This window comes from Sander vitreus, chromosome 17 (genome assembly GCF_031162955.1).
Source record: "Sander vitreus isolate 19-12246 chromosome 17, sanVit1, whole genome shotgun sequence".
Taxonomy (NCBI): domain Eukaryota; kingdom Metazoa; phylum Chordata; class Actinopteri; order Perciformes; family Percidae; genus Sander; species Sander vitreus.
Window position 1 is genome coordinate 16,971,615 of NC_135871.1, and position 14,431 is coordinate 16,986,045.

General features: G+C 43.1%; 1 protein-coding gene across 3 annotated transcripts in view; it reads right to left on the reverse strand.

Moving 5' to 3' along the window:
• Positions 1-244: 244 nt before the first annotated feature.
• Positions 245-14,431, reverse strand: part of lzts2a (leucine zipper, putative tumor suppressor 2a) — a 40,202-nt gene continuing 26,015 nt past the window's right edge. For 2 of the 3 annotated variants that reach the window (XM_078273266.1, XM_078273265.1), the window contains 7 exons: positions 6,459-7,112; positions 4,281-4,943; positions 4,035-4,157; positions 3,695-3,841; positions 3,022-3,537; positions 2,451-2,555; positions 245-2,294 (listed from right to left, as the gene is read on the reverse strand). In XM_078273266.1, coding sequence (XP_078129392.1) covers positions 2,112-2,294; positions 2,451-2,555; positions 3,022-3,537; positions 3,695-3,841; positions 4,035-4,157; positions 4,281-4,943; positions 6,459-7,079 — 2,358 coding nt within the window. In that variant the 5' untranslated portion in view covers positions 7,080-7,112 and the 3' untranslated portion in view covers positions 245-2,111. Of the gene's footprint in view, positions 2,295-2,450; positions 2,556-3,021; positions 3,538-3,694; positions 3,842-4,034; positions 4,158-4,280; positions 4,944-6,458; positions 7,113-13,097; positions 13,245-14,431 lie in introns of those variants that run through there. The other variant, XM_078273267.1, reaches the window with a different exon arrangement.

Genomic DNA, 14,431 nt, shown 5'->3' on the forward strand with positions numbered 1-14,431 from the left:
GAGCCTAAAATAAAAGCTTCCGACTGTTTTATCAGCTGCAAAGTTTGGTCATTAGACTAGGTTTGTGTCACAGAGATTATACAATGTAAACATATTTTCATGCATTACATATTAGGTGCACTCTATGCTGCCGCCTCCATTTATAACTGATCCATCATTTGAAATATATATATATATATATATATATATATATATATATATATATATATATATATATATATATATATATATATATATATATAAAGTCCTTTTTACTTTGTATATTAAACCCACACTTATATCAGTACTACAACAAAATATCTTCAGGTGCTATATATATATAAAAATATACAACATCTCCTCCATTATATAGATTTCCATTGAACTATTATTCCTTGATATAGACTCTTTGTAAAATAAAAGTTCTCAGCCCACTATTTTTCCCCATAGACACCCGCCATGCTCAGTGTTATACAAAGCCCTGCATATACTGTGAGAAAACAGCTTCAAATGTTAACATGCTCCCAACCGGTTTATATTTAGGGCTTTAATGGCCAACCTGCCATAAGGACATTCAGAGCTGGAGCTACTGCATCTGAAAAATTCTCATCTCACCGCTACGTGAACTGGCTTCTTCTGAAATCTGATATAACAAAGACATGCAGAGATGCCAGTCTTGCTACCTGTATAGCAGTCAGTTAATATTATAGTCTCGGAGAGACTAGGAAGACTTTAAAAGTGTTATTTGACTTTGGGCTGCCAAAAGCTAAATAAAGAGGACTAATGGGATGAAGAAGAATAAACGGAAACTCTGACATAGCATGCCTTAAATCTCTCGGTGACGACCAAACTGAAAGAATATGCTCCATTTTTAGTTTCCTGATACTGACTGTTATAAAAATAGTTGAGTAAGAAGCAGAGACAGAGATGGAAAGAGAGAGCAGACATAGAGACAAAGGCAGAAATAGAAAGAGAAGAGGAGAATCAGCAGCATCCTGGTGATATCTCCCATGCTACGGTCTGCTTTCAAGTGCTACATAATTGAAAAATGTAAATGTTTATGTCAGAGCTTGCTGCGTTGTCTGAATGAGCTGACACATTAGTCGAGTGCACCAGCATGACTGTTGGTGGTCTAGAAAACATAAGCACATACATACAACAGGAGCTAACCTTTAGGCGTTTGGTTTCTGTGTCCTCGTGGTTTGGGAAATGAGAGATAGGATGTCCACATGTGAATGTCAAAACTGGTTTGTTGAAGTCTGATGATTTACTCCACAGGAACAACAGCTGTATCTCGAAAAGTTGTGCAAAATGATACCATGTTGCCTTGGTGAGCATATTCTTTAAATGCCAGTGATGACCATTTATACTGCATTTCTCTGGAGTGATAACAGTCACAATACATTCTTTTTCAAATACACTCTGCTGAGAAAATAGAGCACAGGAACACAAATATTCTCATCATTTGATGAACTGCTGATCCTCTGAACACCATATAATATAACCAGCAGATGTTGTAATAGTTGGTTGGTTATTTTCCCTTCAGCATTTACTTGGAGGACTAGTGCAGCTGTTGGGGTGATGAGATCATCAGTAATAGCCAGTAGCGGCGGTGTTGACGGGACTGCTGTCATGATGCATCATTACCTGCATGCTGGTGGCTGGGTGTTTAACCTTGTGTGCTACTGAGAAATGTGTGACTGCACTTTGACCAGACTGCTGTGCCTGTAGTAAAAAAAATTTGCTTTACGTTCCCGACAATTATCGATACCCTGATATGAACGTGGTTTGAGGAAGAAACACTTTCTTCACTGATTTTGCTCCCACAGAAGGAAATAAGTCTTTGTGCTGGCTTTGTAGTGGAATAAAACCTGTTAAAAGTGCCGGAAGGGACACTTTATAGGGATTTATTGGAGTACTTGTCTGTTAGTGGGAAGTAAAAATGCACATTTGGGAGATCTCCCTTTTGAGAGTAATGAGTGGTGAGTGCTCGCTCAGTGGTCCAGGGAAAGCCATGTTGAAAATAGTGCAGTATTTGGCCTGGAGTTCAATGTTTGGTTTACATCCTCTGAGTCTTTTGTTGTATTTCCATGTTTCTGTGCACATATTACTGTAAGTGTGTGTGTGTGTTTTTAGATTTCAGTGGCGGTGATTTCCTCAAAGTGGATGTCGTTGCTGCCATTGTGACCCTCATAGTCCTCCATGTCCCTGTTCTCCAGCTCCAGACTCAGCTCCCTCATCACTCGTTCGAGGTCCCGGTTTCGACGGTACATCTGGATGTAGTTCTGCTGCAGCTGTTTCTGGTAGCGGATTACCTGGGTGGAAGGAAGTACGGTAAGTAAATACATCAGCAGGGAGGATCAGAGTAAACTATTTTGACATGTATGGCACTGAGTGAAAATGACAGATTGAAAGTCAATCCCCAAGCGATTAGAGAAAAAACCTTTTTTCTTCTCCTTCCTCCTTTTTACCTTTTCCTTCTCCTCATGCCACACCCTCCTCTCATCCTCAAACCGTGACAGTTGCTCCTCACTAGTCCTCCTCTCATACATGAGTTCAGCCTTCAGCCTGTCCACCTGCGAAAATGAGATAGAAATAATGAAACTGCACGGTTTCAGTGGTGGAAGACGTATTTAGCTCCTGAAAGTAATACCATAATGCAGAAATACTTTATTGCAAGTAAAGCTTACTTTTAAATAAGTAAAAGTACAAAGGTATTAATAGCAATATGTAGTTATGAGTTTAAAATTGAAAGGTACTCATTATGTAGAATATTATTAATATTGATGCATTAACATGCAAGCAGCACTTCAAGTTGCGGTGGAGCCACTTTTAACTGCTTAATATACCATTTTGTAGTTTGTAGTTTATTTGTAGTCTATAACAATGGATGATATCATATAACCTAATCATATGTTTGTTCTGCAAAGTAATAACTGTGTGATCTAAATGTAGTGGAGAAAAAAGTACAATATTTTCCTCTGAAACGTAGAAGACATTTTCATTACTTATGCCTGGAAAAGATGCAGTAAAAACATGTACCTGCTGTCTGAATCCCAACACTGCTTCTGCATTCTGCCTCTGAGCCTTGGCTTCATCACTGTCCCCTCCCCAGACCACATGAGTCTCCTCTGCATCCCGATACAAAGACGGACTGGGACCCCTCCTCCCTGCCATACCTCTACCCTGTTGGAGTGAGAGGCTCATGCATTGCCCCTTCATGCTTAGATTTCCAGGTAGAGAGTGTCCACTGTGATTAGACCGAGTGTCACGGAGGCGGGCCGACTCCTCTTCCAAACGGCCCACTTTCTCCCGAAGCAGCTCAGCTTCGCTCTTGCGCCGCTGGAGTTCATTCTCACAGACTTCTAGCTCCAGAGATCGCGTCCGCAGGGCCGTCCCGGCCTCGTGGGATCGAGCCTGGCTGGCTTGCAGTTCAGAACGTGCTTCTCTCAGCTGGGCCTTTAGCACCACAATGTCTCCAGCCTTCTGGCTGAGCTCTGACTGGATCTCCTTTAGCTGCTGCTTCAGGAGGGAGATCTCTCCTGACTTCTGACATACCTGAAGGGTCAAGGGAAGGCGAGATAGAGAGGTGAAAGTGCTGAAATACAGAACAAATTGTCTCTTATGGCAGATTACAAAGTGACATTGTGGATTGGCTCTCTTGTTCCATAAACCTCAAATACTTTTAAGCTTATAAGCTTGTAAGAGTACTCACCTCCCACTTTGTCTCTTCCAGACGTGGCCCCAGCTGGGTCTGCTCCCTCTGGATGGTGGCACACCTCCTTTCCAGCGTTTCTCTGTCCTGCAGCAGAGAGGAGAAGTCCTCCTGCAGCTTCTTTTTTTCTTGCTGTAGTTGAAATACCTGATGACACACATAGATTCATATTTTACAACTGCCTTACATACTGAAACAGATATGTCCATCTTGAATAAGACATGCACCCTCAAAGAAAGAATCTCCAGACTCACAACTAAAACATGAGACTAGCAAAGTAACAATTTGAACATCTCTCTCTGTGTAAATGATTAAAAAGGTTTTTAAATACTTAGCATACCTGTAACTGTAGCACCTGCTGTGCCCTCTGGGCCTTCTGAGAAGCCTGCTTCATCTTTGTTGCACAGCTCTGTCTCAGCTCCTCCATCTCTTTTTCACAGCGACGCTGCTTCTCCTCATACACCTTTCAACACAAAAGACATGGGTGAGAGGTCAGTGTTTCAGCTGTACTAACATCATATTGAAGTTCTTCATTTGGAGTTTAAAGGAAGATTTGGTTAGTGTGGTGAGTGTCTTTATGTCTCACCTGGCAGATGGCAGCTTCATTCTCATCCAGATTTTCCCGGAGCTGCTGGAGCTCCAGGTCTCGTTCCCTCAGCTTCTCCTCCAGCTCCCTCACCACCGCCTCGTAGCCCTCCACAGGTGGCGGCGAGTGGCCACAGGACCCGCTGTCCGACAGGGGCTGCCCGCGCCCACTTAGCGACCCCGATCCTGTGCTCTTGCTGGATGAGGAACGTCCACTGTCTGAGTTTGTGTGGCCGTGGCTCCCACTTGCAGCTGAAGTGTTTCGGACCAGGCCTGGCACGGGCTCTATCTGGCCCCCGGAGCCAGATCCGGAGCTGGAGCCGTCACTGGGGGCCAGACTGTAGCCTGTGCTGCTGTGAGTAGGGAGGCTGGAGAGGGAGTTCCTCCCTGAATCTGACATGGAGCAGGACTGGCTGCTCCGAGCATTGCGACCTGCGCTGTAGGAGTTGCGCTTTCCTTCAGTGCTGGAACTGCCGCTCCCTCCAATGACATTTGTGCCGCTGGTGCTGTTGGATCCCCCAAGGGGCAGCAGGAGGTTGAGGCTGGCCTGGCTCTCTGACAGACTGCTGCCCCCTGGCCGTGGTGACAAGTACAGGACAGAGTGGCGATTCTTGGGAATGACAGGTTTGAATGCTGTAGGACGGATCAGCACTTTCTCCATGTTCTGAAAGTAATTATAATAAAAAAAACAGCATTAGTGATTGATAAAAGCTAAGCTGTGCTAATTAGCAACGGCTGAATAAAACTCATTAGAGAGGGGTGAGTGATATGCTGGCAGGTCACCCCTCCAGGCTCTGATTAGTTTAATTGGTTTAATTGATATTCATGGGCTTCGTTAAGCAATTTTCTTAATGATGTTTTCTATCATTTAAGATATAGAGAGACAGGCAAGAGAGGGAGAGGACAGAGAAAATCTGATTAAAGGGCAGAGAAACAAATTGGAGGGAGAGGCAAGACAAAGAGAGAGGGGGGTGAAAGCTCCTCATGTTCTGTAAGCATTTTTCTTAACGATCTTCCTCAGGGTTCACTAAATACTTCAGTGAATGTAAGTGAGCGCTGACATTGATCATGATGTGTCTGCAAGGTGAGTAGCTGTCAAATGATCCATCAGAGCCTGTCAGGCCAGTGATTAAGCTTTTCTCTGGATCGATGGAAATAAATAGCCAATTAGACTGCTGAGGTAATCTGCTGTAAAACATGTCAGCACATACTGCAGAAATGCTCACATCTGTTTCATAAGTACAGTGTGTATTCCAGGTAAAGCAGAGAAGAAAAGTCCTCGCTATGATATTTAAGGTCACAGCGTGTAATCTTGAGCTGTAATTAAAGCAGACATTTTTCTATAAATATCTTTAGGTCAGAGGTCACGGTCTACATCTACACAACAGCACTTATGGAGCTGATTCAATGTCATGCTGAACGGCACTTAAACACTTCCAGTGAGGTAGTGTTTCTACTTTCTATAACACCCTATTGCCACAAATGTGTCACTATCAAATATTTCTATCAGGTGAAACAAATAGCATGTATTAGAGCTCAGCCTATGTAGGAGTTTTGCTCCGGCAGATACCGTAATTACAAAAACACTAGCTTTTTTCGAGAGCTTTCAGCCACATCTCACAGTGTTTAAGTAAGTCGAGTTAGCTCAGAAGACTGTGATGTGGTTTAATAGCTTCCTAAAAAGCTTGTAAGTGGACATTGAGTTAAGATTATTTTGTCAAACGATGCTTTTCAAGGTCAAGAATAAACTTTTACGCCATAACACCACAGATGTTACACCATAACATCTTTATGCAACAACAATTATATTGGCCATGGCGATGTATTGGTCGGGCTCTTGTAAATATAGCACAATCCGCTGTAGAGCGATACTGGATTTTTGAAGCCGATACTGATATTGATATTTATGAGTTTTAAAAGGTAAAGATATATATCGGCCTAAAGTTTTTATTTTTTACATTAAAAACTAACAACAACAAACAATCGGATACATATCCTTTTTTGAAATTTTATTTTGACCAAGAAACTTGTCAGTGCTCTCTGGTGGATAAAACTATGTAATGGAGACACTGTTTCTAAATTGCATTTTTGTACTGCAGGTTCTTGTTACTTATCGCCCAAGCTAAATATATCTGACCGTCTGATTTATTGGTCTAGCTCTACAGTCTACTCCTCTTACCTTCTCTAACTGTCCGGACACTGGGATGAGTTTGGGAGGAGGTCCTCCAATGTTGCCATTCAGAGTCCTGTTGTCCTTTTGGTCCTCCGAGTCACTGCAGGGGCTTGCAGCTGATAGCACCAGGTTGTCGTTCCAGTCTCCAACCACCACCTCGTCGCTCACATACCCAAAATTCCCATTAGTGCCACCACCTACTGCTATAGCCACCGTTCCACTGCCTGGCCCAGCAGAGTTACCCGGCCGGGGCTGCTTCTTGGTGGGCAGCGGTGGAGGCAGAACCTCGGCCTGGGAAAGTGTTTGGTTGCTGATAACCAGCAGCTGCTCCAGGGAGCTCCCACTGCGCAGGGTGTTATCCTGGAGCCGGAAGCAGCTGGTTGCCGGCGTGGAGCGGCGTGACTTGGTGGTGAATTCGCTGGCGGCCCGGCAGTGTCTCTCCTGATACGTCCGGCCTGATATGAGGCTGCTGACAGAACCCATGGCGGTCCCGGAACTGCAGGGCCCACAGGGGCCAGGGCAGGGACCTGAGGGGGATTGGGATGATAGCGGCCGACACTGCTGGACGTCAAGACCTGGATTGGGGTGGTCAGTCACGGTCACAGGTAATGCCTGAACTAGAGCCATGGCACCCCGACGGCGTCCGACACACCACACACTCTGATGAGAGAGAAAATAAGGAAAAAATGTATTCATACTCGAGATGTAACAGATGTGACTATTACACATGCTCTGTTGGAGAGTTGTACCCATCCATACAAGGTTTTTCCTTTGATATTAGATACATAATAATAATAATAATAATATATACATAATACATTCTTCTGATTGCCAATGATGTCACAACCAAGTTTATGGCCCTTTAGCCCACTAAAATGTAATTTAATTCTGCCTTCTGAGGCAGTGAAAGAAATGTGCAGACAGTTTAATTATCAGTTACACCTGTGTAAAAATGTCTGCTGCCTGTAGTAATACAGTTTTTTATAGACAATAAGTATTTTCGACAGAATATATTTTAGCTTTTCACAGTAGGAAAAGCACGATACAAATAATGACATCGATTTTGGCTGAATTCCATTTAACTTGTTAGATTTCATGGTGCTGTATTTTGCATGCTGGCTCACTCTCACTGGGAAACTTGAAAAGAATGGAGCCATCGTTAATGTAATTAGTAACACCTGTGCTTTTCCTACTATGAAAAGTCAAAATGTCTGCTGTGGAAAAAGACCTATCATGATTTTTCCTGCTTGATAGTTTGGCATTTGTTTCCTCAGTGTATTTATTTATGTAAAGTTCAATTGTAGCCTGAGATAAGACCTGTAGTTGGTTGAAACAATGATAATTAAGTTAAATATATACTTGCTGAACATCAGAATGTTAGCATTGCCATTGTTAGTATGTTAACATGTAAACATTAGCATTTAGCTCAAAGCACTGGTGTGCCTAGATGCTAACCCGCCTAAATATTAAGTGTTTTGATACGTTTTACTGACAAAGAATACCACTACTGTGTTTTAATATGTTTTCCCTTGCAAGTTCAGCAGAAAACAAGAGTAACAGCAGACATTTTGACTTGTCATAGCAGGTAAAGCACAGGTGTTACTAATAACATAGACAGCGGCTCTGTTGTATTCAAGTGTCCCAGTAATCCATGACAGTGAGACAGCATGCACAATACCAGAACCCTGAAACAGCTAAATGGAAATCAGCCATTTATAATTTTATTATTTACCTTTGTAGATGTGCTTTAACTAAACAAGAAACATAATTACCATGGTTTTTGCAGGGTGCTGACAGTCATTAATGTGATTTGTGCTTAGCTTCTTATCATTTACGTGTCAAAAATCTGTGAATGTGACTCATTGCTTTGAATTATAAGGCAAATCATTTTATCATTATTCTTAAATTGTTCAAATTAAACCCATTAAATGCATCATCTTTAATATCTGTAATATTAAAATGCGACACATTTACTTTATACAAACTTATTTGTTGATTTTAGGCCTGTTGCCACTCGCAAAACTCATTAGCTACAGCCACTTAACAGCAGTTTATTTGAAACATTTTTCCTTGGGGAGCACATCCCCAGACCCCCCCCATCATTAAATAAAATACACTCTATGTCTTTGGTGACTGATAAGTGTCAATGTCATTAACGAGGCAGGAGGAGGGAAAAAAAAAAAAAAGGTTGGATTTAGTCGAAACGGAGGATGACAGACAGAGAGAGATAATGAGTCACAGTCATCAGCATCTGCTCTGTGATTTTCCTGAATGTCCCTGTCTGACATGGTGAGCAGTCTTCCGTGTATTACTTCTAAAGGGGTTTGAAAACTAGTCGCTTCACTGTTTGATGATCACAGTGCTCATCCACCCATCAAAACATCTTTCCAAATGAATAATAGCCTCACTTGGTCACTGCACTATTTTAAGATGAGAAACATGGATACATAGTATTAATACAATAAGTGGCAGCAGATTAAGTCTTCTATTTGCAGATAGTATTATCAGTGTTAGTCTCCCAGGGGCACAGAGAGGGGACACATATCCTCAGTCTGTCGTGCCAAGTCCAAATCCATCTGGCCAAGTGGAATAATCCACGCCAGCTATGTCTGTGCACAGGACTAACACAATCATACAGACTGACACACACACACACACACCACACACCACACACCACACACCACACACCACACACACACACACACACACACACACACACACACACACACACACACACACACCAACAGGGCTCACATCATTCATGCAAGTCCTGAATAGAAAATAGTCTGATGATATCAAGTTTTGGAAATGAGAGGAGTTTTTGTTTTGTTTATTGGAGCACAATTTAATCAATTAGATCAGATTGTAGTTTATTGCCAGACTCCTCTGAAATGTGTGTGTTGCAAACTCTTTCAAATTTAAAAACAAACAAAAAACATTCAAGTACAGCACACTATTGTGAAACAATAGCTTACAGTATACTCTAGCAGCCTAGGGGCCTCAGTATGCTCCAAACAAAGTGGCTGTCGGACCAAAACGTTTCTGATCCAGCACTACATGGAAATTGAGGGACAACATTATAGGGTTGGTCTAATCATTCGTTAATGATCAGTCAGCAGGGTGGTTCAATTCCTGGCAGTTGACAGTGACTATATATTGACTAACTGTGAGCATGTCTGTGAGTGTGTGACAGGGAGTGAGGGAGAGTGAAAGAGAGGAGACAGAATTCATTAATACTCATGAGTCAAAGAGATTAAGATATGTGTGGTATGTGATCTCTTCCCATGCCAAAATAATCACGCCTCACAACCTCCTTTCACCTTTTATCCAGCCGTGCCAACATCTTCTTCACTCACAGCCCTGACAAGGACCTCTCAGGCAGGGATAATATAATATACAACCCCCTGAGACCGTCAACCGTGAAACCCCCTCCGCCCTAACCCTGCGACCCCCTGATGAGTAGAGGAGAGCTGGTCTGATTCTGCCCTCCCACCCCTGCGACCTCCAAGGGTTTGGTTTTGTTCTGGCTACTAGGGCAACAAATCCCAAAAGCTAATTTCCCCGTTTGATCTTGCTCACTGGTTGTTTCTTAAAGTTATTGATGCCCTCCTCTCCTCCCCTTCTTCTGGGCTGCATTCCTCTGACAAAGTGAAAATACTTTTACCATCCCTCCACCTGCCCTCACCACTTCCTCCACCTTCCTCATTACACACATCCTCCTCTGCTCTCAGCAGCACAAGACAGGCAGAGAAAAAACAGTCAGTCACTAAAAATAGAAAACATCTCAAGTGCCTGAAATCATTTGATAGTCTTTCATGAGGCGTTTCTGTCAGCGAGGCATTTTATTCGGCGTTTAAAAATAAACTCCAATAGTTTTTCAGCCATCTATTACAGGGTCAACCCGGGGCCACTTTACACCACTCTAAAACTATTAAATGATGCTGAATAGCTTAAATGCATCCTCAGTGCTTCTGACAGGAACTGGAAATGCACCAAGTGGTTGTGAGAGTTTATCCTCCACATGCCACCAACTGGCCCAGGATGAGTAAGAGTAGGACTGACAGAAGAAAGAGTTTCCCAGGTAGGTCTCTAACAAGATCCAGAAGTGGGGTCTGTGACGAGGAAATAATCCCGTTATGATAAGTCTGTTCATAATGCCAGTATTACCCAGGAGAGGAAGCCCATTATTCCGCAGCAGCAGATCGCCCCTTACTATCACACGCAACCTCCAAGCTGTTCCGGAGACTCTGCTGGGCTCAGGACACAGTTAGAAAAGCGAGAATAAGGAAGAAAAAAAAGAAGTGGGTTTAGGGGCAAGAACACAAAGGCGGGCTGGGTGGGGGTGATGGTCGAGAGTTTAAGGGAATTCCAATACCAGGTAGCCCAAAGAGAGGCTCCAAAGAGGCTTGAGCTCTTGGGAACACCAGGCATCTATAATCCTGTTTGGACATTATTTGGCCAGCACACAGACACCAAGGTCTGAGCACCTCAAGATCTCTGAACAGGAAAATCAAATGTGAAGGCAGACATAATTTCCTATCTAAACCATCATCTCTACTGCTGAGCACCGAACCCAGTACTTATGTCCTTTTCTCTCTTTTATCATGTTCCTTCCATGTGTCCGCCTCTTTCAGATATTGTAATGATTAGAGACAAAGAGCTAAAAAAAAAAAAAGACAGCTGAAATCTACACTGTGGCCTTTTGGCTAATTTCAGCTGATGTGAGCGATCACTGTGAAAACAAACCAAGCTGAAGCATCCTCAGTCCTGGAGGGGAGGTTATGGGCACATGTTGTCATGAGATCTACAGTTGAGAAAGGTAGCAGCTGTTAAAACGTGGATAATGTCCATACTAGCAATGTGTGGTGCTAGCCATTGTACTCATGCTTGGCTTCCAGTGAGCTGGCTTTAAAAATTGTAGAAGCTGGAACCTGCAAATGTTTGGCATTCTTACTCAATGAATAGCTTTAAATGATTACTCGATTAAAACTCAAATTTTCTGTTCATCTGTCTGACTTTAACCTGCATTCATGAATTGTTTGGCACATAACATTGACATATTATCACCTTATTAAGTTGATATGGCAAAAATGTTAGAAAACAGTTGCTTAATTACATATCCAGCAGACAAGGAGCAACATTAGCTTTCATTTGGAGTCGTGTGGAGGCTACCCAACCCATATATGTCCAATATTCACTCTCCTTTTAAATCGGTTTTGTTCTCCACCAACTCCTGAGGGAAATATCTGTCTCTTTAGCTGCTAAATGTTCCAAAATGTTCACCAGCTAGCCGCTAACTGTGTCTGCCTGCTGTTTGGTGCTGAGCAGGTAGTGTACAGTTGTGTTTTAAAGCTTTTTCACTGAAAAACAGCTGTGTGTGAAAAGCTGAGCTGAAAGATGCTAAAACACATTGTTGGGTAATAATTCTTTGTGGGTTTATCGTACAAGACCCCTTTCACCTTGAGCCATTTGGTCCATTCCTAATTTTAAAATATTGACTAGTGCAGCTTTAACCATTGGTAAAGGTTGACCTCCTCCTGACCAACTGCCATGTTTTTAGGGTCTTCCACCTCCTTCCTCCACTTTCATCCCCCTTTCCTGTTCCTGACTATTTCACCCCTTTCCCCGCTTTTCATTACCTCCTGTGCTGGATTTTTGCTTCACTGCTCTCCTGTCACTCTTTCCTTTTCCATCCCTCCTCTCCTACGACTCCCTGCTCACTGGTCTTTGCAGCTAGATTTTCATCTGCCCCTTCTTCCTCAACAGCAACACCACAGCGTGACTAACCAAAGGTAAAGCCAGTGTGAAGGTGAAAGCAACAGGTGGAAAGTGTAAAACTTGTCGGATCAGAGCAGGCACTGTATGGGCAAAAGTATCAGTATGCGAGCCTTAATAAGAACCATTCATAAAAAAAATCATATATTTAACCTTTCTTTTTCTTTAATGGGTGGTCATTGCCTGGTAGAGTTTATCAACTGATCACAAAAACAGTAGTCAGTGGTACCCTAAAACACTTCCATAATAAAGCCGGATGTTGTAAGAGTGTGGTGTTTAGCTGAGAGCTTGTTCGGACCAGCAGAAATATTCCACTTTGGTATACAAAGCTTGGGTGGCCTTGATTAATCCTAAAACCAGTGATTCCAGTGGATAGAGAGTAAGAAAGGCAGACAGAGAGACTGAGGTAATCTGTCTTTCTCACTTTCTCAACAGGCTAGGTGAGTCACAATAATCCTTGATGGCTGCTAACAAAAGAAAATCCACAAGTACAGGCAAGGCAGCAACACACTGACACACACAATAGCTCAGCAAGACAATCACTCCACACCTAATCTACTCTCCCATTTATTTGTCACGCATCTACTCACTGAAAGTCCACAATAAAACTTCAAACAGGCAAGAAAATGGTATTGGAATGAAGTCAGCCGACTCCACTGTAAAATGAGCTGAAGTCTTTTTATGTTTTGCCAGAAGACCTGAGGTTATAATATGCCTTCATTCCAACACAATGACTATCTGTCTGACTGGTCGCTCACTGTCACCTACCCCCACATGGCTTGGCTTTAAGGTCTCGCAGTGTGTGTGTGTGTGTGTGTGTGTGTGTGTGTGTGTGTGTGTGTGTGTTTTTAACAACCCTGACACACCAACCCGATAATTGGCCGTCGGACAGTCTGGCAAGGTCAGTGACTCGAGTCTGTTCGGATTGTTTCGTGCCGTCGTCCGTCGGAGGAGCTGTCGGCCTTCATTTTGGCCAACCTGACTTGCTGGGTCGGAGGGCGGGCAGTGCGACTCACTCCACCAGAAAATCCTTCAAACGGACCTTTGTCGATCTGAAATGAAGACAGATTCAGCAACCGTATGGCCTATTTCTCACTTAAAATGTTTTCAGAAACACGTTTCAGTGAACTATTTTCGTAAAATACGAGATTGTATTTAGAACAAGCTGCAATTACTATCGGCTGGAGAAGCCAGACCCACGTGACGCGTTGTCATTTCCGGTTTTCATTTTTTGTATTACGTCTTGCGCACGTGCAGAACGTACGCTCAAGACGGCGTCGTTTCGGTGTGTTCCAAGGCACTTTTTGGACGTCAGGGAGCCGACCGATCAGTCCGACTGCCTTTTCTGCTGACGGTCAGCCATCGGGTTGGTGTGTCAGGGGCTTTAGATTGCTGAATGCATGCAAACCGACTCAGTCCTCATTAACCCATCGTCTCACTGCTAAGAGTCTTTTCACTCAAACCAGAGAGATATTGTCCTCCTTGGCAAAGTAACATGGTTGACATTGTAGCTTAACAAAATGTGTGAGTTCAGGTTTTCTCTGTGGTGAAATAAGGTTTCTAAAAAGTGAAAAAGTGTGCAGAAGTAATTGGCAACAGGCCCTCCGACAGTTCAGTTTTTTCCCCTTCTATTCTTTTACAACCAAGTTGTTGCTGTTACAGACTTTAGCTTCTCCCTCTGTTTGGAAGCGTTGCGATGGCAGCGGAGGCCCACTTTTTTCATGCATGGGGCGAAATGAGATAGAGAGACAGGAAGAAAGACTGAATGAATAGGTGAAAGAATGAGCGAGTTTTGTGTGTGTGCGTGTGTGTGTGTGTGTGTCAGTCTGACAGCGGACAGTTTGGCTCTTTAGCATCTCAAAGCATCTGGCCTCAATTCGGACGTGAGAGGCTGCCGGAGAGTGGGGTGACTGAAGCCTAGATTCTTTTTCTCTATCACACACATTTAACTGCAGAGAGACTCACTAAGTCCCTGTGGGGGTTGACAGAGAGAGCAGCCAGCAATCTATTGAAATGGGATGCAGTAGACGTCGATGACATGAAAGTAGCGACACAGCCTTGTGAAAACACAATGGTCATTTAGGGACACAAACTGCCAATCACATCTTTATTTATGGGTCCAGTTTAAAATGAGTTTCTTCACAGAGAGCACTAGCTGACTAAAAAAATGTAGGTTGCATTTTGTCAATGTAAAATCTTTACCG